At 53.9% G+C, this 24,186-nt stretch overlaps 10 protein-coding genes across 10 annotated transcripts; 5 read left to right on the top strand and 5 right to left on the bottom strand.

Annotated features, from left to right (window-relative positions):
* Positions 1-3,020: 3,020 nt before the first annotated feature.
* CCMA1212_006752 (uncharacterized protein) lies at positions 3,021-3,779 on the bottom strand (the record flags this gene model as incomplete). Its single annotated transcript, XM_073703954.1, has 1 exon — positions 3,021-3,779. One exon carries the CDS (start codon positions 3,777-3,779, stop codon positions 3,021-3,023), a length of 759 nt encoding a protein of 252 aa, XP_073557511.1.
* A 2,778-nt stretch (positions 3,780-6,557) lies between these two features.
* Positions 6,558-7,169, top strand: CCMA1212_006751 (uncharacterized protein; the record flags this gene model as incomplete). The annotated part of the gene is made up of 1 exon (XM_073703953.1): positions 6,558-7,169. One exon carries the CDS (start codon positions 6,558-6,560, stop codon positions 7,167-7,169), a length of 612 nt encoding a protein of 203 aa, XP_073557514.1.
* An 80-nt stretch (positions 7,170-7,249) lies between these two features.
* Positions 7,250-7,429, top strand: CCMA1212_006750 (uncharacterized protein; the record flags this gene model as incomplete). Its single annotated transcript, XM_073703952.1, has 1 exon — positions 7,250-7,429. One exon carries the CDS (start codon positions 7,250-7,252, stop codon positions 7,427-7,429), a length of 180 nt encoding a protein of 59 aa, XP_073557513.1.
* A 605-nt stretch (positions 7,430-8,034) lies between these two features.
* CCMA1212_006749 (uncharacterized protein) lies at positions 8,035-8,957 on the top strand (the record flags this gene model as incomplete). Its single annotated transcript, XM_073703951.1, has 4 exons — positions 8,035-8,192; positions 8,247-8,342; positions 8,673-8,755; positions 8,803-8,957. 4 exons carry the CDS (start codon positions 8,035-8,037, stop codon positions 8,955-8,957), a joined length of 492 nt encoding a protein of 163 aa, XP_073557300.1.
* Positions 8,958-12,072: 3,115 nt separating this feature from the next.
* Positions 12,073-12,327, bottom strand: CCMA1212_006748 (uncharacterized protein; the record flags this gene model as incomplete). The annotated part of the gene is made up of 1 exon (XM_073703950.1): positions 12,073-12,327. One exon carries the CDS (start codon positions 12,325-12,327, stop codon positions 12,073-12,075), a length of 255 nt encoding a protein of 84 aa, XP_073557301.1.
* A 242-nt stretch (positions 12,328-12,569) lies between these two features.
* On the bottom strand, positions 12,570-13,061 carry CCMA1212_006747 (Cytochrome c oxidase assembly protein COX16; the record flags this gene model as incomplete). The annotated part of the gene is made up of 2 exons (XM_073703949.1): positions 12,570-12,650; positions 12,795-13,061. The coding sequence occupies 2 exons, from the start codon at positions 13,059-13,061 to the stop codon at positions 12,570-12,572; spliced, it is 348 nt and encodes a 115-aa protein (XP_073557298.1).
* A 1,271-nt stretch (positions 13,062-14,332) lies between these two features.
* On the bottom strand, positions 14,333-16,640 carry CCMA1212_006746 (uncharacterized protein; the record flags this gene model as incomplete). Its single annotated transcript, XM_073703948.1, has 2 exons — positions 14,333-15,478; positions 15,546-16,640. 2 exons carry the CDS (start codon positions 16,638-16,640, stop codon positions 14,333-14,335), a joined length of 2,241 nt encoding a protein of 746 aa, XP_073557299.1.
* A 1,182-nt stretch (positions 16,641-17,822) lies between these two features.
* Positions 17,823-18,384, top strand: CCMA1212_006745 (Protein MGR2; the record flags this gene model as incomplete). The annotated part of the gene is made up of 5 exons (XM_073703947.1): positions 17,823-17,883; positions 17,939-17,965; positions 18,022-18,051; positions 18,111-18,201; positions 18,258-18,384. The coding sequence occupies 5 exons, from the start codon at positions 17,823-17,825 to the stop codon at positions 18,382-18,384; spliced, it is 336 nt and encodes a 111-aa protein (XP_073557296.1).
* A 2,119-nt stretch (positions 18,385-20,503) lies between these two features.
* CCMA1212_006744 (Laccase-2) lies at positions 20,504-22,419 on the top strand (the record flags this gene model as incomplete). The annotated part of the gene is made up of 3 exons (XM_073703946.1): positions 20,504-20,586; positions 20,650-21,987; positions 22,071-22,419. 3 exons carry the CDS (start codon positions 20,504-20,506, stop codon positions 22,417-22,419), a joined length of 1,770 nt encoding a protein of 589 aa, XP_073557297.1.
* A 289-nt stretch (positions 22,420-22,708) lies between these two features.
* CCMA1212_006743 (NAD-dependent protein deacetylase hst2-1) lies at positions 22,709-24,115 on the bottom strand (the record flags this gene model as incomplete). The annotated part of the gene is made up of 2 exons (XM_073703945.1): positions 22,709-23,889; positions 23,962-24,115. The coding sequence occupies 2 exons, from the start codon at positions 24,113-24,115 to the stop codon at positions 22,709-22,711; spliced, it is 1,335 nt and encodes a 444-aa protein (XP_073557294.1).
* Positions 24,116-24,186: the final 71 nt, after the last annotated feature.

Here is a 24,186-nt window from a genome sequence, read left to right as displayed (position 1 = left end):
GACTCTGCTTTATAGGATCGTCGATGCCATTTTATACCCGCATTACCTCATTATCATCATCGTCTTTGTCAAAGCGGTGATACTCGTCTGTGAGTCGTACTGTTGAGCCATGATCAGTATCAATGGCGAATGGGCAAAGTTATCGCCCTATTGCTTGTTGACTGATCATCAACTTCTTTCCAGGGCGAAAGCCTAGACCTACCTACACGCTAAGAGCAAGAGCCAGAATTACACAACCCTCACTCAGCTTCATGAGCAAAGCGGCGCACTACGAAAGGCGCCATTGTCATCTACGGGCACCCCGATTATTTGAGGGACCTCGTCTCCTTCGTATCGCATGCGCTGAACAAGCTCCCTTTGGCCCTTGAACAAGGAAAACCCACACACGGTCAAGCCGGCCTCGTCCAGCCCTATTCCCTTCCGTCTCCTCCGTCGGCCTGGCCGATTCCTTCAGCCGATGACAACAAAGCTACAAAGTTAGTCCCTTCCTTGGTAGCAGCACTATTACATCCCCATGTCTCACTCCCGAGCTTTTCTGGACTCGTGATTCTACACATCAAGCATATCCTCCTCATTCCAACGGCGTTCCACCCTACCCTAACAAATCCGAGCCTCAGACTGTCCTTGGCACAAGCATCAGCTAGGCTCACCTTTGTAATAACACAACCATGCATGAATACAGATCCAACCACCAGATTGCTGGAATCCTGCAACCAAGCTCAGACCCTCTTCAACCCATAAATCTGACAAGGTACCTCGTGCAAGTCTCTGTGAAGCATCTTCGGGGTTCATGGGTCTTATATCATCCTCACTACATCCCCGTCAAGCACAAAACCAGCAAACAAGTCCAAAAAAGGCACAAGAAAAAGAGAACCGAGTAAAGAAAAAGAAAAGAAAAAAAAGGGCAGTGCCACTCTCCGGTAGTTTGGATGCCCGTGCCCCCATCAATCTCCAGCTTAGTCGGAGAGGCGCAAGCTGTTGGTCTGAAAAAAGTTTTTGATAGCTGCAAGCACTAACACAAAAATCTCGACCTTGAACCCGGCACGGCATCGCCCATTGAACTACTTTAGCTGAGATCGTGGCACTAGAAGGAAAATTTTCACTACTACCGCTTCTTTGTTTGCTTTTACCCTGCCTTATCTTTGCATTCTTTTTCTTTTTCCTCAGGTACTGCTTAATTAATGGGGATACTAAGTAGCTTTCCCATGCTAGGGAATCCTGACAAGCTCCATCCCATTTCAGGGCGTAGAAGCAAAAAAAGGAAAAAGACCAGACTGCTTGTACGAAGAGGAGAATTTGGTAATGAGAAGGGATCTAGATCTCAACTGCATGTCCCAACAACACGGCTCACCGATGATGTAACCCCCAGCATCCCATCCAAATTGATCGTACACACAGACCTTACATTGGCAGAGTATCGCAAGGACCTTGCCCTAGTAGCCCAACAACCCGAGTTTCCCTGCAAGAAAAAGGGCTGGCTGCCCCATGTCCCTCATCTCCCAGTCTCACGGTATGTAAGATACGCTGCTAAGCTTCGATCCCGAGAAAGCAAAAACCAAAAACCAAAAGAAATATCTTATCCGTGGTGATCGGGCTGCATCGCACCCGAGTTTTAGCATTTCCAGGGCCGACGTATGATGGAATCTGTCTTTGATCTCCTTGGGCCGTGCCAAGACGAAGAGCGTATTCGGCTTGAGAGAGAGGATACGCAGACACTATGAACGAGAAGTGTGCCGATTGACCCCTGCTTGGCCAAGCCGGCAAATGCCGATGTTCGCATAAACAGAGAGCAGAAAAGTGTAAAAAAAAAAAAAAAAAAAAGACACGGATATGTGGTCCTTGATGCTATGATACCCGTTACGCCTGGTACGCCTCGATAGGAACTTGAAGTGTACGAGCACGACGAGGCCATGACGCCTCACTTACATCTCCAGTCTACGCACCAACGAACTCGGAATCCCGATCAAGTATACAAACGTCAAGAGGACTCCAACTAACCAACCAATGCCCCATCATCCTCCTCGTAATTCAAAACCCCTTCACTCTTCCTTCTTCCCTCCCCCGTCTTCCTCGTCCTTCACACCCCTGCCACACCTCGATATTAATAGCACCACCAGCATCAGCATAACCCGCCCTACCTATCCACCAGACCCGGGCCCCGGCCACAGCTGCCCCTTGCAGACGGTCTTGCCGAGCCTTTCCCATGTCAAGTCAGGTCACGATGCCAGAAGAGAGAGAAAAAAAAAAAAAAAAGAGTGCTAGCCAGGGCCGAGCTGCGCCAATATGGATCGCGTGGCTCGGCAGCTCGTACCTGAACCGACTGATGGTACCTTGCATGCCAACGCTTGGCTCTCGTACTTTCGGCACGTCGTGGCCCCGAGTGTGGGGAGGGAGGCGATGACGATGACGATGCCCAGAACAGCTGAACAGGCCGTTGGGATCGCGAGACAGATTTTTCTAGTCACTTTGCGCACAGGGATCGGCGTCATGGTTGTTTTATGCTCTGTAGATATTGATAGAAGAGTCATGGAGCTGGGTATTGAAGGCGCTGTGCCCATGTAAGTAGCTATGGCTAAGGTTTGCTGAGGTAGATGCAAGGAAACACGTAAAACAGTAGAAAATAGAGTCAAAATGACAGACAGTGTGTAGCGTATGGTGGCAGTTCCGTACCAACCACCCCTGGGTATCCCAATGCGAACCGATTTCCGTCCCAGCCGTCGCTTCGTCCCGAATTCGCAGAATCAAATAATGACATGGAAGTGCAGTGTTGCGTTGCTTCTTTTGAAATGTGGCCACGTTCCGAGGCCGCCGCCAAGTACCCGATAACACCCCTCCCGTATGTAGTCCCACAACAGAAAGGAAAAGTGACAAGTAGGTTTTGCGTGTAGCGTAAGTAGTTTGATGATTCGGCTCTCTCCAATTAAAACGCCGGTAATGATAAGTATGTGCTGCGAAGAAAATATACTAGTCGATGTCGACATGATGTTGATGTAGTGTCGTCATGGTGATGCGTTGTCGAGTTAGAATGTGTCCATGTCGTCGCGATGGAAGACAACGCCCCTTCGCTTCCAGCCTCCACGCCTGACATACTCCTCAAAGCTGTCGATGGTCCTGAAAGTCGGCCTCTTTGGGACAGCGTTGGAGGTGGTGGTGCTAGGCGTAGACTCGCCTGTGGCTTCAGCATGTTCAGCATCTGCCTTGCCGCTTGACGAAGCAGGCTCAGACATGCTTGTGGAGGGAGTAAGATCATCCAGTGACTCGACAGATGCAATGGTGGACTCTGACCAGCGAGATCGGGGTAGGGAAGGCCTCTGGTTGATGTGCATGAAGAAGTAATCCCGAGGCTCGTCACCCTCATAGTCGTGGTGGTTCACAGGACTTGCATGAGGAAGCTCCATGACGAACTGGGTCTGATCCTCGTCCTCGCCATCAAAGTCCCTCTCAGAAGCCTCGAGATCGCTGCTGTCGGTGTCCTCGCTGTCGTAGAATGTAGGCGCCGCATTGTAGTGATGTTGGTTGATTGAGATGAAAGGCCGGTCGTGTAACCTTTTGGGAGGCTGGGAGGCTGAGTGAATAGAGAAAGAGTCGAAGCTGGCAGCAGTGCCGCTGTTGGGGGCCAAGCGAGGAGTGAGGCCGCGGATGGTAGAAGTTGATGAATCTGAGGAGAATGACCGATCGGATGTAGAAGCGAGTGAGCAGCCTGAGAAGGAGACCTTGCGGATGTGCAGGTCCCGGGGTTTGGAACCCCGTCGCGAACCAAGGCCACTAAAGAGAGGCATGATGGCGATGGTAGATGGATAGATGCTTGGTGTGTGGGAGTGGGTTTGTTGTGAGCGCGAGTGTGAGCGCGCGCGCGCGTGTGTGTATGTGTAAGTGTATGTATATGTGAGTGGGTGTATTGAGTGGACAAAGTCCGTTGAGTTATGGATGAGAAAATAGCTGGTCGTCGAATGGCGGATGGTGTTGATATTAATATGCTAGTGTATGAGCAAACTCAATCGCTCGTGCAGAGCTAAGGCGGATCGATCGGTCCAGCTAAGTTGCAGAGGGAGGGGGATGTGATGTGTATGATGTAGTCGTGCGTGCGATGGCGTATCTGGCACACAAATGCAGGAGGTGGCGAAACAGGTGGCAGGCGATCAGAGAACGCTGATTAGTCCGGCGAGCGTTGCAAGTCCAAATCCTCGCCGATCTGGTGCTTTGACTGCTCTCAGAGCTGAACTTTGGAGGGGTAACGATGGAGGATGCCGTGATGCAGGAACTCCCGGGCTGCCGAGACGAGACGGCATCGTCCATATATGTGTCGACCTCACGATGCTAGCCTGCGTGCGGAGGCGTGCCAAGAGGGGGGGGGGGGTGTACCAGTTCCAGTATTAGTCCTCGGTGGGCGTGTGAGTCGTTGGACTAATTCCAGTCCTCGAGAGTCGCAAGCATGGGCATCGGATGGAGCCTGGACCGGGCGGTGGCTTTGATCGGCTCTCGTCCTGCAACACGCTCATACAATACGTACCTGCGAGTGCTCGCCATGTCTTGCACGTTCCTGCTAGGCCTTACGGCACCATGGATGGTCCCTCTCCACATGGACGCCTCCGATGAGTCGTGATGACTCCCACCAAGACATCCCTCCCTGAACTCTGGGGTTCATGGCTGTGAATCCGTCTACAGGAATGCATCCATGCCGAAAGCTTGGACTTCGCCGACCTGAACTCGACCGGTGCTATTGTGGCTGCCGTCTTGTCCATTGCGTCGGGCTCTCTTCCAACAACATTCTGGATAATTCCAGAGGCCCGGTGCGGCGGCAGCAGCTAACGACGCACCGATGATGAGTTACCCCAAGCTGCCCATCATGTGTGTGAGCGTGCGGCGTCGATGATTGGGGCGATCAAACAAAACGAAACAAGTCGCCCTGCGCCAGCATCCTGGTCCTCCTCCGAGCCAACTGAGCCCTCTTAGTCCCGGCCAAGCCAGCCAAGGCCACACCTCGTAATCATGGGCTGAGGAAACCCCGGTCGCCTGGTGCTAGGAATTGTCGGCTAGACCAGGGGCCCCGGTGGCTTCACGCTGCCAAAACCTTGTGGTGAGCGACCCGTACCGGACTGTACATACATAAAGTGGTTGCGTGGGTCGACGTCATGCCGAAAGGTGCCCATGCCCAGCGCAGTTTCAACGCCCGCCATTGCCGTTTGACTCTTTTGTTCCTGGGCCTGATCCGCCGTGGTGTAGTCCGTACTCGCAACAGTATCTGATAGAGCATCTTCGGATCACAGTCAGCACGGGACATGGCCTGCGAAATGAAGGGCTACCTGGCAGGCAGCAATTACAGCAGGGCCACGGTGTCCAAGCTGAGCGCCCCTTCGAGAGAGCCCGCAGAACACCTGTAGAGCGCCTTGAGCAGGCCTGGAGCGCGATGCGACGACAGCGTTGGGCGCTCCATGCAAGGGAGCAGACGAAAAGCTCTTCAGAGTGGTGTCAATGTCTTGGCAGGGCCTCCGCACGAAGCGACCTGCAGTAGTGTCTCGGACGAGGTACCAACTTGCCAGCCGACGTCGTGAAGGGCAAGCCCGTTACGAAGTAGTGTGTCTCTCGTCTGTGCCGTGCCTGGAGCGATCGCTCAGGAACCGGCGTGAATCGGACGGCGCTATCAGTGATGAGGTGACGAGACTTGCTTTTTTTCGCAGCGATAGTTTTGCGGTCAGCTGCACTGGACGGCTGGCCACGGCACCGGCGGCTGGCCTAAGGGCATTAGCAGCCACCACGAGATAGCGAGGACGATAGCCATGATTCCATCGTGGCAAAAGGCAGCATGGGGGAGGGGAGCTGTGGTTGTGCCTGGTGATGGTTTAGTCATCGATCTCAGGTTGTTAGCACCATCTCGTCGCGTGGGAGATGCCCGAGGCTACAAAACTGGAAGCAGCATCGCGGCAGGAGCGCTTCCCCTCTGCCTCTTGCCGAGTATGCTAGTTTAAAGTAGCGCTCAGTATCCATCTAGCACATGGATACGCTACTGCGCTCAGTTTCACGCGATCGGCAGGATAGCGAGATACTCCCCAGATACGCTCCAGATACTACGGGTATTTGATGATATGGGGCAGCGCGGAGCAGCTCCTCCCTGCTTTGTGTGGTAATGCCCAAGACTCTACAGAAATCAACTCTTTCAATCTCGCAATCAGGCATCGATAGCGCAAACAGGGCCGCTTCAGCCTTCTCACAGCTCACTGATAGTATCGGATCGTCCGAGGCTGAGAATCCAGACCGATCCATGAAGAGCCGACGCAGCGTCTTGGCAGGAGATCTGGCCTTGCATCCATGGCCCAATCGCCATCTCCGCCGGACTCGTTCGCCCTCGCAAAGTTCCTTTTTCCCGCTCTTCATCTTAGTCGAAGGAAAGGCATGACATTCCAACGCCATGAAATGCTAGATGCAAGCGAGCCAAAAGAAACTCCGTCCCGCAGCGCCTCAGCCTGATCGCTTAGATAACGACTCCAGCAGGACAAGGGTGTCGGGGCCTGTGGCTTGGACATACGACCTTCTCATTCGCCGTGACGGACTTCCCCTCAATGCCTCTCAGGAACCATGGCTGCGCTGTCCAAACTCAAAAGCTGGCGGGGAATGAGTTTGCGGTGCAGCCAAGTGGTGTGCTCACACCGATCGAAGGGCTGATTGTAGGCGAGACCTTGACAAATCCCGAGACTCAGTTTCACAGCGGCGTTGCACCACCGCAAGCCAGCATTCCTTGGCCTTTCGGAGAAACGAAGCACCTCACAACCCCACGTTTTCCCCTCCATCTAACTAAGGTGCTGTACCAGGTTGACCAGGTCTCCAAGACCTCGGACAATGAGCCAATCAGCAAGCCGGGATGGACGGTCTGCGAGGAGCAAATGAGGGCAATGGATGGCACGGGCCTGCCTATCTTGACAGCAAGCTGCAATCTCTGCCGAGTGCGACTTCGTATGCATGCACCCCCTCTCTGTTGCTACTCTGGCAGCGAGACCTGCATCACTGACAGCTCAGCCGCACCAGCATCTTGCAGCCGCAGTCAATCTCATGAAATTGGGATCCTGATGGGGTGTGGGCGCCCAAGTGTCGAGCTGGTCGCCCTGGTGTTGGCAGCATGGAAGCACACCGCAATAGCGCATCATTCAAATCTTGGGACTATGCGATCACCTTGAACCACAACTGAACCTTGCGTCTTCTGCGTCGCCGACCTTTGGAACCCGAGCCTGGCGGCCGGAGAGCAGCAACATGAGACATGGCTCATCGCAAGCTGCCGCCCGCGTCGGGCCTTTCCAAGTGCGACAACTCCTGTGATTACACCACCTCTACGAAGGAGGGCTTCGATGTAAGGGCATCACCACTCGACCCTCTGAAGCTTCTGGATCACTTTGACGTCGTCGACTGTGCCGAGAGTTGGGCTGCGACAGGGGTGTAGCGTTGGATTGACCTCCGGTGACCATGCAAGCACCTACGGTACGACTTCCACTTATTCATGACCCCAGTTGTTCAGCTGCAGCAGACAAGCACCCAACAACTGGGTAGCTACCGAGTCAAGGCAACGAACACCGCGCACCAGGTGGCCGGCTCCTGCACGACCAACCTGAATGGCTTCTTGGGGCTTTGTCTTTCGCATCAAGCAACACGCAAGATGCGGCCCCCAACGCCAATGTCCTAAGATTGCGCTTTTCAATACTCTTTCAGCCCCCTCGCCGCCTTGCCCGATGGAGGTTGCGCAAAGCTCTCACGCTTGGTGGTGCATCCATCTTGAAAGGAGTGCTACCAACCTACCCCGAACTGCTGCTAGCATATGCATGTGTGTGATCACAAGGACGCCGGCTGCAGGTACGGCGCAAGCTAGAGCTGCAGGCACCCAAACTGCATGCATGGCCGATTGCCGTGGCACTGCAAGCCGCAGCCTGGTTGCGTCGCATGACAGCGCCGTGTCATTTCTGGGGGCTTGACAGGACCCAGGATCCGGGCTTAAGCTCGACGACGAGTCTGCATCTTTCAGACGGACATACAGGCGCGACCACCAACATCATGCGGACGGCGCACAAGGTGCGCCGTCCTGGCCAATATCGCCGACCTCTGTCGGGATTCTCAAATGTCGCGGCGCTCATCATGAAAGCCACGCCTAACAAGGTCGCAGCCACGATTGCGGGAGGCAGTACGAATGCTCGCACAAGTGCCTGCAAATGGTAACCACCACGACCGAAAAGTACTCGTGCGCATACCTTACTTTTGTGTCGTAGGCCCAACGCCATCGGCGACATCACCAGGACGGGTCGGTCGCTTCTAGAGGATGCCAGCCAGCTCACCTCGCAAGATCCGACAGCCTGGGGCGCCAGGTCTGTGGACACGCGCAGAATTCCAAGCTCACGGGACTGAAGGGATTGCTGCCCACGTCGCTCCCCTGCTGTCGGACTCGTCACTTGATCACTTGGTCATTTGCCCGTCGTCTGCTCTGCGCTCCGTGGCCAGCCCCAAGGCCTTTGCGACCCTTGCATCTCTCATCAAACAATGAGGGTATGTGCGAATATGGCCCAGGTCTGGGTTATTGACATGCTGGCTGGCCCTTGCTGCTGTTGGGGCAAAATCCCCAAGTCCATGGTCCCGTCTTCACACACCTATCCGTCTGCGCTTCTAGCACGGGAAGTGTCGCAGACTAACATGCACAGTCGTCGTCACGGCTTTGGCTGCGCTAGCATTCTCCTCCCTGCGTTACATGACTATGATGCTTCCCGTCGCTTCCACGGCCATGGTAAGCAATCTGCGCAGTCTATCAAGATTCAACTCCGTTATCCGCAGTGTTGGTTGGTCTCCGCTTATCTACTGCTGACGATGTACGACACGGACAGACGAGGAATCTCTCCCCATGCATGTGCGGAGCGTCCTATGAAAGGGACCACAAGGCTCAGACGGATCCGCCCCGTCCTGATGATCCGACACCAGCGCTGGCATGATATCGAAAGGAGCGCCTATGGGGGTTTGAGCCGCTGCTCCCGCGGCGCGCAACTTTCATTCCACCGCCCGCTGTCGCGATGCTCCACAGGCCTGTGAGAAATTGTCTGCCCTATCTGCCTGGTTCTCCCGAAGCCGAATGAGCGCCCGCAAGGCGTGCCGCAATCGTCCCGTTGGAAGCTAGCACTCTTTGTGCTCTGGTCGAGGCACTAGGCGCAGGTCGAGACGCTTACTGCTGTGCCGCTGATTGCTGATTGCTGATGACAGATCAAGGAGCAGACCAGAGCCCTTTTCCGAAGTGACAGGACACGTGCTGATGGTTCTGAAGGGTGATGGGCGGATTCAATGTGATGCCTTCGTCTAATCTTACTTTGTGTGATAGGATGCCTAAACCTCAATGATCCGGGCGACCTTTGATGGACTATGGCAAGCCGTCTATAGGTGGTTTGAGCCGTTCATAAACAATCCGTCTCATCGATTGCCACTGTGCCAACCACTAAAGACGGGATCAATAAGCAAAAACAGATACGGCATCCTAACAGCCGATGCTCCAAGCTCTTTTCCCTTCTATGATTGCTGAGGTCAAGCAATTGTATCTTTTTGGCGTTGATTATGAGCCCATACTCTAGGGTCCTAACATGGACATGCTTCTGATATGATACCCTAGAGCTAATCTAGGCTTCTCCGCGAGTTTGCGAATGACATGCTGCACGGCGATGCGAGCTGTGCTTTGCGGTTAGGGCTGCTGACGGGGTGATCAATTGTCTGATAGGGATGCGAGGGTCATATTCATGAGAACAATTGGATTCGAAGTCATCCTCTTGATTACTTGATTTGGCTCCAGGGGGATGCTTGTCCTTTACCCAGGACCATAGCAGCTGAGGAGCGCCCGAACCGTGATCTGTGTATTGATTGTATGGATATACCCTGTAAATCGCATGGCAGCCCTGGGGGCCGAGAATTGCAAATACTGTTTGTGGCGTTTTGCCTAGATGGATGGGATTGGGATGTAAGCAAGCGCTGGGCTCACAGGGCAGCTGAGCGAGGCTGGTGGCAGGGGGACTTGCTGCTGTTTGACCTAGGGAACACAAGCACTTTGGATATTGGTTTGATTGATTGCGGATCGTGATATAGATGGAGTTTATAATAGGATGCTGGTTTGTGTATTCGGGTGTTTGAACGAATGAGCAGTTCGTTCCGACGGCTGGGGTATCATATCGTGTCATCACGAATAAGCTGTTTTCATTCTGCTGCTGTCCGGTAAGAGATGAGATGCGAGTTGTCTACCTACCTACCTAGACAAACTGCGATACATCGTTCTTCTGAGGAATTATTTCGAATAGTGGCAGGATTCACGTTCTCGAGGTCCCCCTTTCTCAGCAAGCCACACATCCTCCTCTTTCTCCTCCCACAAAAAGACGGAATATTCAGTGTGCATACTTTGAAGCCCAAACAAATAAAAACCCAGACTCAGACAAGCCACAACCCCAAAACACCTCACCCTCACACAAAGCAACCAAAAACAAGACCCCAAAGAAGACTCAATTCATACAAAAGTGGACTTGGCAACAAATCAGGCAAATTGCTGTAAGTACCCTGCCCATCATACGATTTGAGTTGCGGAGTACAGCATCTTACAGGTTACATTGCAGATGACAAGAGTACAGCTTGCAGAGATAAAAAAGAGAGAGGGAGAAAGACCCGACAGTTTGGTTTCGTCTTTGCTCGCTTAGTACTTGGCGTGCCAAGGGGAAAAAAGACTTGGGACTTTTTTTGGGTCTCTGTGTTGTGTCTCTCGGATACGTTTGTATGTATTTAGTCGTCTTGTTGGAGTGTTTCGCTTTTTTTTTTTTTTTTTTTTTTTTTTTTTTTTTTTTTTTTTTTCCCTTTTCTTGCACGCTTGGTCTGAATGGATGGATTGGATGATGGATAGATGGATGGAGGATTGCTCACACTGCTGGTGGTCATACCGAATTTCCAACAGCTGTATACCTCATCACCGGGCTGACACTCCTCCCATCCCATCCAATCCCAATCCCCCCCAAGAGAAACCAAGCCATCAAGTTCAACAAGCCTCCTTGCAACCTCTACCGGTCCTCAAGAAAAGCACACCATCATCCATCATCCATCACTCACCATTCCCGCATCCTCTCCCCTAGACGGTACGGCACGCCCTGTCTCCCCTGCATCCCATGGTCAGCAAAAAGTCATCCAAGTCGCTCTTCCCGACAACAAAGACCCTTGGTACCTGTCATCCATCAGCCTTTGCATTCACATCTCTCTCTCCTTTCATATGTGCCTACTACGTGTGTATGTGTGTGTGTGTGCGATGCTATCCAGGCTGGGTCTAGTATGGAGTCGACCTTGTCACAATCGGCGCCCGCAAATGCAAAGAAAGTGGTGTGTGAATGTGTGTGTGTGTGTGTGTGTGTGTGTGTTCCCCTTTTCATCCATTCAACCCGACTGACAGGGCCTTGTCCCGATGAGCACCCAACTGGCGTGTCACGCTAAGGTCTAGAAGACATGTTTATTTGCCTGTTTTTGAAAAAGAAGCTGGCGACACAGAAACATCAGACCCTTCTTTTGCTTCCGAGTATTGAAATGGCCCCCTGGCTATAAATCATGCCACTAAGTAGGTGCTGGTTCCGAGTTCTAGCCTTTCCGTACATACACCCCTCCCCAGAAGACTCAGCTAAAGTCGATGATGGAAACAAGATGCGCAATTCGGTACCTTGGAGGGTTTCCTTGCAGTTCCTGAGGCGCCCTGCATGCATTAGGCTGACAGCCCGTGGCGTGCTTCGTACATGTTTGTGCTCTGTAGGATGCTCCCAGCTTTGCGTCCTTCTGATTTGACAGAGTCCGATGTTCTTCGAACGCTGGGATGTAGGGCGTACAAGATATTTGTTCCGTTCCAAACCGCAGGGTTCACCCATGTGAGGACGATACCAACACCGCGGTTCATGTGACAGGTGTCTCTTTGCCCTGGACACTCCTGGTAGTTTTCTGGCCCCTTGCAGCGAATCCGAGGCGCCGTCAAGTCCGGAGCCGCGCGTAGTCTGCTTGGATCGGAAAGAAAGATGTGCTAGTAACTGAAGTCGGCGACTGTCGATGCTAGACTCATCCATGGCGGGCAATGCCAACTTCATTCCGCGTTGAAGTGAAATGACTTTTCCCTTCCCCTCGCATACCAAATCGGTGGTATTCGAGTCCAAGAGATTGTGGCGTAGCTGAGTAGGGCTGAGAGCGGAGGCAGCCCGATGGAAGCAGGGACGATAGAGTAAAGATGGTAAATGATGCCAAGAAAGAAGGTTTCAGCTGAACTCCGGCAACCCAGCCTCCCGGTATCCAATCAATCGACGAGGCTCCCGCCATCCTTTGTTTGTTTGTTTGTTTGTTTGTTTTGCTTCCTCCCCTCCCCCCCCCTTGTCCCGCAACTGTGTGCGTAATGAGAATTTCGATTTTCTCGTGTAGCGGTCAGCAATGGCGTTGCACCGCATGCCCGTCCCTTCACAACCCCGTGTCTCGTCCTGGAAGAACAAACGGGGAAAAATAAATCACGCAATGCGATCATCCGAGTCAAAAACAGCAAAACTGTCTCAGCCAGCCTCTTTTCTTTACAAAATCCCGTCGCTCTCGCCGGGCAGCCTCTCAACCCGCTTCTGCTCCCAATTGTCCAGGTCCCTCCCGGCAAGTCGCTACAAGCATCCTGCGTTAGCCTCACAAGCCTCCAAAAAAGCCCGATTTCCATCTTTCTCTCGATTTCCCTGCATACTATTCCACGCCCCCCCGCATAGGTAGATGGGATTGAGGAATTGGTAGGTGACAAAAGCAAGACTCACATAGTACTCCTCCTTCATGTCCACCTTGCGCGCCGCCCTCCTCACATTCAGCTCCTCCTCCTTGGTCATCTGGCGCACCTTGCGGTCGTGCTTCTCGTATCGGATCGCCGTGGCGGGAGTGAGGACGAACGAGCCGGCGACGATGACGGCGATGAAGGGCAGCCCGAAGGTGAGGAACGGGTGCTTGCTCATGAGGGCTCGGTATCGCATGCCGAGCTTGTTGGCATCGGCCGAGGAGCGGAACGTCTTGTTCTGGAACGTCGGCATCGTGGCTGCGACTTGCGTCTGTGACCACTTGTGGCTATGACTGTGATTGTGATTGCGTTTGCACAGAGTCTCAGTCGCCGTCCCTCGGTCTATAACGCGATTGCTTCTCTCTCTCGATTCGTTCTCTCGATAGTCTCTGTCGGAGCTCTGGATCGATCGCGCTTGCTGAGGCAACTGCAGCTCAAAGTGGCGGCATAGAGAGCACTTCGTCAGTGTCCATCAATCGTTCCGCTATACGACCGTGAACATGGAAACGTCAGTTCAATAGCCAAGTCTCAAAAGCATCGCATGATTGTGGCTGATCGGCCCGATGCTTTTCCCAGAGTCCCCGATTTTGGTGGGGCCGCTTCCCGCTCGCCGACCTGCAGCTACCTGTAGCTTCAAGCTTCAAGCACACACTGTTGCAGAGCCCATGGTTTGTTTGTAGTTTCTGGTTACTACAGTCTGCAGTTCTGACGGAATCATATCATGAGATAACATACCAAGAAAGCAGAAATGAAAATGACTTGATAGACAGTAGGAAGGAGTGTATCCCATCTCTGTGCCTGGTAGCAGCTATCAAAACTCGAAATCACAACCTTGCAAAAACCAGCCGTATCATCTGAATCGTCCCTTCATAACGCATCCATATTGCAGGTCTGCATTGTTCGTTCATACAAGGCTCAAAGCCAACATCAAAGCAAACGGTACGTTCTGATATTATGTCCCCCCCATTTCGACCGCATACTATGCAACCCAAATCTGGTAAAGAAAAGAAGTAAATAAGGAAGCATTGCGTGCCTCTTTGCTGAGAAGTTGACTAACTCGCTTTCTCTCATTCCGCATCGAGCCAGTCTCTCAAACGTGTCGATCGCAATTCCTCGCGAACAACATCAAATCTCCAAAACCCATGCGCTTACACAGCTCAATCTCCGTCTGACAAAAAAAGCAAAAGAAAAATCTTCACGTTGGAAGGAAGGTATGGTGGAGAACAAAAAGGAAATCAAAGTGTTGTCGTTGGTACAAAAGCAAGATGCTTAGCCCTATAATACCACAAATGAAACTCGAAAAGAAAAGTAAAAGAAGTAAAAGACAAAGACCAATTCTTTTGGGGTGTGCTGTTTGCTGCTCATGATCGCCTCCATTTTCTCGTCATCGTTGGATACAGATGAAGTGTTGATGTCGTGTGCTATGCTGTGCTGCCCAAGGCCAAGCATTGGGAAATAAAGTAGGAAAACCTGCATCGTAAAAGTGGGAATGCAAATAGAACGCTTGTATAGACTCGGAATTCATCACTCGGCAGCGTGAGGCGGCGACGACTGCCATCCATTCATGTACGCCATCAGCCCCATGCCAAGCAGAACCACGCCAATCATCGAGGCGTATGGGATGCCAGCGCGAAGGTGCTGGCTAGCCAGAGGGCCTCCCCTCGGCGAGGCCTGAGGCGTAATCGTATTGGCCCTCGACAGAGAAGGGACGTCTGCCGCGTCCTCGTCGGAAGTCGTAGCAGATCTTTCCTGCTTAGGTGCCGGCTGAGCGGCTTCAGGGATGGGGGAAGCAGCAGTGGTGGCCTTTTCTGCCGCTTCGTCTCGCTCAGCGCGGCGTGCCCTTGAGCGAGATCGTCGTCGTTCCTCGGCCGCGACCCGCTTGGCCTCCTCCTCCCGGAGTTGGATGACCATCTCTTCGAGGGTTTTCCTGCCCGAGTCGCGCTCCGCTTCGGCAGTCTCGCATCGGGCCCTCCACTGCTCCATCTGCATCCTCAGCTCCCGCATCTGCTCATCCATGGTGTCGATGCGAGACTGTAATGCTGCTGCAGTCTCCTGCGCCACCTTGTCCGCCTGGGGTATCTCCTCCGCCTCTGCCAGCACCGTCTCCGTCTCGTCTGCGTCATTGGCCTCCTCCTGTGTTGGTACCTGAGCTTCGTGGTGCCCTTCGTGCGACTGCACGCCATTAACCCGGATATTGTTGGCCGACTCCTCGAGGCGCCGTGCCAGCTCTTCTGCCAACTCGCGCGCTTCCCGCTCCTTCTGAAGCATCAGCTCCAACTCTCGCATACGCGCCGTCTGGGTATCAATATCTCGCTTCGCATTATTAAGTGCTTCAGTAAGCTGGATGATTTGGCTCAGGTTTTCCTGACGAATCGGAGACGAGGTTGCCGAGTCCAACTTGGGTCTATCCGAGGCACCTCGCTTGAGAGAGGGCACATCTGGCTTTTCGGGAAGAGGCTGTTGGGGCGGTGGCGCAGGAGGATCGGAGAAGCGCGCCTTTGGATCTGATCGGAAGGAAAGGTTGCCGTTGACCATGGTCTGAGGCTTCGGCGCTTCCGAGACGTCGAGTTTCTCAACGTCCTTCAAGTCGTCTTTAGATAGGAGAGTGTTGATGAACTGGCTCGTGCGGTTCAGGTCCTGAGCCTGGAGTTTGGCGCTCCTCATCTCATTCTGAAGGATGCGTTAGTGGATGCAAAGGAGAACAAAGGACAAAATGGGGGCGGAGGGTAGTGCTCACAGCAAGACGCTTCAGGATCTGATCCGTAGCAATGGGTGTCAAGAAAAAGGGGCGTTGTTGCGCCATGCCATTCATATGGCCATTCATAGTACCGCCGTTAACCATCATGCGGCCATTATTGCCCATGGACATGTTACTTCCAGCCCGGCCTCGCATCTGCACTCCAGCCGGGATCATCATCGCGTTGTTGGCAGGGTCGAGGTCTCCAAAGTTCATATCCAAAACGTTGTTTGTCGTATTCAAGAAGCCCGCGTGCTCGATTTTCGCGGCCACCTTGTGGTGTACCACCGTCTTCTGATCTTCGCTGACGATATCAATGCCTAGCTCGAGATGGTCGGCAGTCTGAAGTTCGTGGGGTTCAGACTCGCGATTCTCCTGGGAGAGTCGGGTGCCGTTGACAAAGGTGCCGTTGGACGACTTGACGTCTCGGATGTAGATTTTTCCATTTCGCTCGGCGAAAATTTCCGCATGCTGCCGTGACAGCACTTTACTATCGAAGAAGCCATTCGTAGCTGTCGGCACCGTCTTCTGATTCGTCTGTCGGCCGATCCGTATGGAATCGGGCGCAAAGGGCACGGCAATCGTCTTGCGCTCAAAGGTACCGTTCAGAGACAGCAGATAGAGCATGGGCTGGCCGGGAGGGAAATGCTGCTCGTTGGGCCCCATGGGTCGCACCATGCCCTGGGGTCCCATCTGAGGCTGTCCCGGTCCGCCTTGCTGCATGGTGACGTGAGGCATCATGCCGTTGGGTCGTCCTTGGGGAAGCCTCGAAAAGTCGGACTGCGCGTCTCCTTTACCAGCTGGCCAAGGGTTCTTCGGTTGAGGCCTCTTTCTGTTTGCGCTGCCATTCGACCACTGGCTCAAATCCGAAGCTGATGACAGCGATGTGGCGTTGGAGTGGGAGCCATTCGTCGCAACAGTCGTATTAGAGGCGTTGGAGGCGATGGACGAGGACGAGTTGCTTCGCGAAATACTCTTGCGGTTCATGAACATGCCTCTGACATCCTCTGAATTCATCTGGTTGTTGCCGTTAATAGTAGCCCATGGCGGCCGGGAAATTTGCGCAAAGGTTGGAGGATTCGCGACGGCAGTCATGAGTGAGGCTTCGTCGTGGATGCTTTGCCCTGCTCGATGGGAAGAGAAGCCGTGGAAGGAACTCTGTCCAGCGCAGAATTCCCGTCGCTAACGGAGCAGGCAGTCGGTTGATGTCGATAAAACGCGTGGGTACACACAAGGGCGTTTGCGAGTCTGCCAACCACCACCGCCCGCTGAGGGAAGGAAACGAGGAAAAGGGAAAAAAACAAGGCCACGCGTGCGGCAATCGAAACACTCAAAGAAATCGAAATTGCTCTCGATGCGGCGTCGATGTCAAACGGGTCTATCGCTTGCGATCGGGATGAGAGTCGCAGAGACTGTTCGGACTCGGATCGTGGTCAGCGTGCTGCCCATACACAAAATCGTCAGCAGTGTTGTTGCTGTGATGTGGCTCCTTTGTCGAGCACCAATTGGGGGATGGCATGGCACGACCAAGCGAGGCTGGGGTCGAGGCCCCCTGGCCCCGGACCGGCTCAAGGGCGCTGGGCTCAGATGTGAAACATACCGTGAAATGATGGAAGCGCGCAATCCTGGGCGATTCCACACTGTCGCTGGCGAGCCTGGTGAAGCTCGGGCTGGGAGGCTGCTTGCTTGCTGCGAGGTGTTGCTTGGGGGATCTTGTCCTGTCTCTGCTAGCCCGCTAAGCGCTGGGCTAGGCGGCGTCGAAACGCTTGGGGGGCCAAACGATACAGTGCACGCCGTCTGGCCTGTTCTCGGTGTCTGTCAGTGTCTGGTCGCTCGGCTGCCACAACGCGGCCTCGAGACGGGCTCTGACATGCTTCGCGAGCGCTTTTGCAAACGCTGATCTGGTGCTCCCAGGCCATTGCTCTCCCCATCTCTGCCAGCCCCGTCTGTCCATATGGGCCGTATGGGGCCCTGAATCGGCTCATGACCTGGCTTCACGTGATGCGTTATGACAGTATCTCGCTTGCGGGCAGCCGCTGGACGCGCACTGTGGGGGGCGCTAGTGATGGTGAGAATGCGCCGCATCAACCTTTTCCCGTTGCCGTCGGAGCTGACCCGCAGCCAATCACATCGCGCGCGGCTTCGTCCGCTGGAGCCAGGCATGGAGCCGATCCAAGGCACTTACACTCTTTGGAGCTTGAGAAAGCAAAGGCAAAGGCAAAGGCAAACTCAACCTCCAACGCTTCTTGCGCATTGCCTTGAATCCGGCTGTTCACGATGCCTCCTGTTGCGCCGATTCACCACGGTGGCCAGCAGGCCCCGTCCACGTTTGACAAACGTACGGAATTGAATCACTGCGAGGGGCTGTAATTTCGCTAACAATAAGTCGACAGTCAAAATGGGCGCCATGATGGGCGGATGTAAAGGCTTCTCCAGCACCTATGGTTCGGGTTGGGCGTAAACTGACGTCTCGCAGCTGTCGGTGTGATTATGGGATTCATCTTTGGTAGGGCTTGGGACGGATTCACCCTTCGGCCATGGGCTGATTAGCTGACACCTTGATAGGCACTGTTAACATCTTCCGATATGGTGCTGGACAGCAGGGCATTATGCGGACTCTGGGCCAGTACATGGGCGCATCTGGCGCAACCTTTGGGTTCGTCTATCCTGAAGCCCATCTGATCCAACTTGATGCTGACAGAGTCGTCGCAGGTTCTTCATGGGAGTTGGCAGCGTCATCCGATCAGATGCCGACCCCAAGCTACACGAGCTGTACATGCGAGCGCAGCGACGGCCGATAGTGCTGAGAGCGAACCCTGCTTGGAAGCGAGACGAATGAAGACACACAATAACGAATGACGAACTACACCGAATGCCGATCGCCAGTCGCAGTATGCACGTTTCGGTGGCCCGAATTGACTGCCCTGTAAAATAAGAACAAACCAACCGACATCTCCGATCGAACATTCATGCGATTCATGTCTTGTACATTATCTATCTATGTGACTGGAGGTCTGGTCTCACGATTGTGTGCAGCAGGGGAATTACTATCTGGTGTTCCTAGCAGGTATGCAAGAGCACCAACTGCTCAATCTCCATGGCTACGAATAAGCTATCATCACTGTTTCCCCTGTATCAGTCTGTCCTATCTCGCTTGTGCTCTGATCAACGCAGAACGTGAACTCGACACTCAAATAGGGGGTGATATACTTCACAGCTCCGGATGTGGGTCATTACCGGCTTGCAGCAAACGAGTCCTCATGATGTTTTTGCTGAACTCGTCCGTGTGAATACTCCTGGTTCAATACGAAGCTCGTGTTTTCAATCATTCTATGGAGCTGATGGGCGACGCTACCACTCTCACTATCTGTCCGATATAGTTCAACTATCGCGTTGTCAGCCGCTTCTGTACGACGAAAAGGATTACCTCTGGGGGCCGCATTGCAAGTGTGAATTGGGGTCTCGACAACTGGTCATGCTACACGCCTTCTGCAAGCCTCGGGAACTGCCGCCGCACTTCTCCGCATGGGAGGAGCCAATATAATCACAATCACCGTCTTGATTCCTGTATTCGAGATAAGGCGAAAGCCCGACCGGATGATATGCGATTCAAGCTGGACACACCAGGCCCTGATGAATTTCGATCCAATACCTTTCCAAGCCCATCGAAAAGAGTCAAGGCACGAGACATGCCAAATGCTTCCTTCCCAGCCTCGTCCAACTTCGGGAAGAAATGAGCATTCGTGTAACGATTCATTTTAAGATTCCCTTACCTGGACGCAGCACCCTGGCTGCTCGCATGATGTTGGGGCCATTGTGGCATTACGGAATACTTTCGTATTTTCTCGGTGTTACCAATATTTCTTTGAGATGGATGTGGCAACGACAAGGTTCTGGGCCTATTCGAAGCTGGAAGCTCATCAAGTTCAATCATGACAGCCCCAACGCTGGCTGTGTCTTGGTGGCTTTGTTCAAATGCACCACCAGGCATGACTCCCAAGGAGCATGATGCCGCCAGTGTTGGAGCAGTGAGCCAAGGCTATTGGCTGTCCAGTCCTTTGTCTATGTTCCTCCGCCCTCCCTCGTGTTATGTGTAACTCTGCCAGGCACCTTTTCGTCTTGTCAGAGTCTGCTGGCTATGGATTCAGAGCCGAGGTTCCATGTGCTTTTGCTGCGTCAAAGCTGCCAAGGGGCGGTTGAGACAATGCATACTGCGTCAAGAACCGTGCTATTTCGGAGAAACCCTCCTTGACTGCTGGGAATCGCTCTGATTACAGCTACTACTGCATGGGCAACCCTTTCGCGGGATCTCGGCAATAGGCACTGTCCATCCATAGTCCTGGCGCCCGATACATGTACTATCTACGAATACGTGCTGCTTTGAGCTGCTTCAAGCCGCCTCGATCTCTTGCTGGAACCGGCAGTGTCTCATGTGGATCGGGATCGAGCATCGGCGATATCACAATCGATGACCGATACCTGGATATTCATGTGGCCCAGCCCGTGTCCTGCATATCATGCGCCTGTCCAGCTTGGCTTGCATCCGATATTATTGACTGCACCTTTTCCGTTCTATACGAGAAGCCTCAAATATCCTTGTGCTGCAAAGAAAGCCTCCGAGATGGCTGGGGCTGAATGCCCTCGACCAGTGGCTGTTCCGGATGGAGGCTGGGGATTCTGTTTTCCGCCAAGCGTGGCCAAGGGGGGGGGGGTGTGTGCAATCGTGTTGGCCGTTCCCGGGCTCTGGACCGGCGAGGATGGCTTGCATGACGGGGTTGCTCGACGCCGAAGACGTAAAAGGGGACGTTTCAATGACCGATTCTTTGGAGCTGTCTTCCATGTGTATGTGCGTACACATACTACCTGTATATAAGGGGGGAGATGGAATGTGTTTTTGTGGATATGCCTGATATGAGAGTCGTCTTCGACGTGGTTCTCGAACAACAGAAACGGCCATCATGGGGGCTTTTTCTAGCCGCCAACGGTCGAAAAGAGATGTCTCTGCCGCCAGTTGCAAACTGTCTCAGAAACAAACCAACGGGTAGGATTTTCAACTCACTTACCCCTTGAACTTTGAGGAAGCCGTTTCTGACAGTCTCCGTAGACTCTCTGTTCTGGGAGCCTTGACTGCTCCATTCCTCCCTGATTTCCTCAGCAATAACCCGACCCCTAATGGCTATCCGTGGAGCCACCTCGGCATCAACACCAACTACTACCAAACGCGACCGAACACGGGCGTCATACGGGCCTACGACTTCACCATCAGCCGTGGCGTCATCGCCCCCGACGGATACCAGCGCAACGTCCTCCTGGTCAACGGCGCCTTTCCCGGCCCCCTGATCGAGGCCAACTGGGGTGACACCATCCAAGTGACTCTGCACAACAACATCACGGGTCCGGAAGAAGGCACGGCGCTGCACTGGCACGGGTTCCTCCAGCAGGGAACGCCCTGGGACGATGGCGCGCCCGCGGTGACGCAGTGTCCCGTGGCGCCGGGGAAGAGCTTCACGTATCAGTTTACGGCGTCGCTGTATGGGACTACGTGGTATCACTCGCACTACTCTGCGCAGTATGCGGGCGGCCTCGTAGGCCCTCTGGTGGTCCATGGGCCAAAGTCGAAGGACTACGATGTCGATGTCGGTCCTGTGATGCTGTCTGACTGGTATCACGACGAGTACTTTGATCTGGTGGAGAAGACGATGAGTACCGAACCGGGAGCGAGCTTTTTCCCTTCGGACAACAATCTGATCAACGGAAAGATGTTCTTCGACTGCTCGCAAGTCACGGATGACACGCCGTGCACCAACAACGCGGGCATTTCAAAGTTCAGGTTCCAGCGCGGCAAGACGCACCTCCTTCGGCTCATCAACACTGGGGCAGCCGGCCACCAGCGCTTCTCCATCGACGGCCACAAAATGACCGTCATTGCAAACGACTTTGTCGACGTCGAGCCCTATGAGACCGAAGTCGTTAAGCTTGGTGTCGGTCAACGCAGCGACGTTCTCGTCAAAGCAGACGGCGACCTCGACGCCTACTGGATGCGCAGCAACATCAGCACATGCTCGTTTGCCAGTCAGCCAAACGCCCTCGCGGCAATCTACTACGACGGCGCAGATACGGAGACAGCACCCCAGTCTACGCCGTGGGATGTCCCTGATCCGGGGACCTGTGCGAATGATGACTTGTGGGTGACGGTGCCTGTCATGAAGCTCCCTCTTCCGCAGCCGGATCTCACCATCGACATGGAGCTGGGTCACTTCGTGAACGAGACGGGCCACAGTCTCTGGCGGATGGATGGGGTTTCGTTCAGGGGCAACTTCAACAGCCCGACTTTGCTGCTGAGCAATCTCGGAAACCACACTTTCGAACCGCAGTGGAGTGTGAGAAACACCGGCAATGCAAAGAGCGTCCGGGTGAATGTCATCAACTATTCAGGTGCTCCGTAAGCAACACCCCTTTCCCCCCCTTTTCATACTCAAGTTGTCCATCTAGACTGACAAACCCTACCGGGGAAAAAAAAAAAAGGCACCCTATGCACCTCCACGGCTTCAACATGTACATCCTCCACGAAGGCTGGGGCGAATGGGACGGCAAGAGCATCATCCGGCCGTCCAACCCGCAGCGCCGCGACGTCTTCATGGTCCGCGCGGGCGGGCACGTGGTGATGCAGTTTGACGCGGCGAGCAACCCGGGGGTGTGGCCGTTCCACTGCCACATCGCGTGGCATGCGTCGGCGGGCCTGTTTACGCAGTTCCTGACGGCGCCGGACGAGGTGCGGCGGCTGAGGATCCCGCATGTTGTCGCGGAGACGTGCAGGCAGTGGGGAGGGTGGACGAATACGAATATTCCGGAGCAGATTGATAGTGGGCTTTAGGGGGTGGTTGTTGTTGAGGCCTGGGGATGGTTGTGTGTGATGGAAAGGGCATGGTGTTATATATGAGTTGATTTGAACAATGAATGGAAATATGGAACTTGAATCCTAGGTACATGGAAGGATCTAAGAGAGATATTTAGTACATCACTTATAAAGTAAACGTCTGAATCCCAGCCATTTTACCAAGTCGACCTTATGAAACTGCTCGCTGCAAGTGACCAACTGCTGCGTATATGACACGAAATGCAGAAGAACAAACGATTGAATACAGGAGTCGTTTTTTGCTGTATCATGTCTGCTGAGGCTTCTCTTCATCCTCCTTTTTCGACTCTGGGCTCTCTTCGCCGTCTGCTGGTGATGAACTGGAACTGGCCTTGTCTTCTGATTTTGGATCCGGCTTTTCTGCGCTCTGTGTAGCCTTGTCTTGTGTTTCTTCTTCTTGTTCCTTGGCGGCTTCTGTCTTGGTAGCCTCTTTGGCCTGCGTGTCCTTGTCTTCCGTCTCTTCTTTGGCTGAATTGGTGTCCTCTGTCTTGACAGGTTCTTTGACGTCTTCATCCTTGGATGCCGGGGCATAACTGGGCGTATCCCTGTCCTCTGCTTCCTTTTCCTCTTCTTTCTGCTCTTCCTCTTCCTCACCCTCATCCTCATCCCTCTCAAGCTGGAGAATCGTCTCAATGTCACCAGTCAGCTTCTGCAACTCATCCTCAATCTCCTCGTCACGAGCCATCTGGCTGCGCAGCTGCCTATCAGCCTCTTCGTCTCCCACGAGGTTCCGCCAATGATCATGCAACTCGTCCGTCCAGCCCAACAACTCGGCCAGCTTCCGAATGCCGTCATCGCACGCCCCCAATTCCAGCACATCGTCCGATCGCGACCCTAGCGAGCCAACCTTTTCCATGTTGAAGAGCACGCGCGGCGTCTCTTTCCGCGCCATCTCGGGAAGGCTCGCAAACGGATACACCGTCAAGCTTGTCCCGATGATGAGAACAAGGTCCGCCATGGCAGTGTGGTGCGACTTCTCCGAAAAGGCCCTGGGAAGGGCCTCCCCGAAGAATGTAATGTCTGGCTTCACCAGGCCCTTGCACTCTCCGCAGCGAGGGACGTCGCCTCGAAGAACATGCGCCTTCATGTGTTCGTCGGGAAACTCGACCTTGCACTCGATGCAGCGCTGCGTCGCAAAGCTGCCGTGGGCTTCGACAATCTTTTCCGCGGGGACGCCGGCCGCCCGCTCGAGGCAGTCAATGTTTTGTGTAAAGAGCATCTGGAGAAGGCCCTTCTCCGCGAGAAGCGCGATGAAGGCATGGGAGATTGTCGGATGGAATTTCCCGGGATAGAGCTCCTGCGCGAGCACATAGAAGGGCTCGGGGCGATTGCGGAAGTATGAAATGTCGAACACGGCCTCTGCGTAGGGGAGATTGAGGCGCGCCAGATTGCTGTACAGACCTGTCTTTGGCGAGCGGAAGTCGGGGACTATCAAGCGAGTTTTGTTAGTTGGTCCGCCAATTCGACACCGACAACGACCAGATATCGGGCCAGACTTACTGCCTGCTGCAGTCGAGATGCCGGCGCCCGTCATGACCACAATGCGCCGGGCTTTGCCGCTCTTGATGTGCTCGGCGACAGCCTCCAGGCTTCGTTCCGGGAGCGTGGCGGGAGGGCCATAGGCCGCGGATGGAGTCGATTCTTCCTGGCCCATTTTGCGAGCAAGCCAGCGGGGGACGCGAGGTCCTGAAGGCTTGTGGCGGTTGCGATGCTTTCGACCTATCT

The sequence above is a fragment of the Trichoderma ghanense genome (genome assembly GCF_004382785.1).
Source record: "Trichoderma ghanense strain CCMA-1212 chromosome Unknown scaffold_8, whole genome shotgun sequence".
Lineage (NCBI taxonomy): Eukaryota > Fungi > Ascomycota > Sordariomycetes > Hypocreales > Hypocreaceae > Trichoderma > Trichoderma ghanense.
The sequence above is the reverse complement of the archived record's forward strand: the minus strand, read 5'-3'. Positions and strand labels throughout refer to the sequence as shown.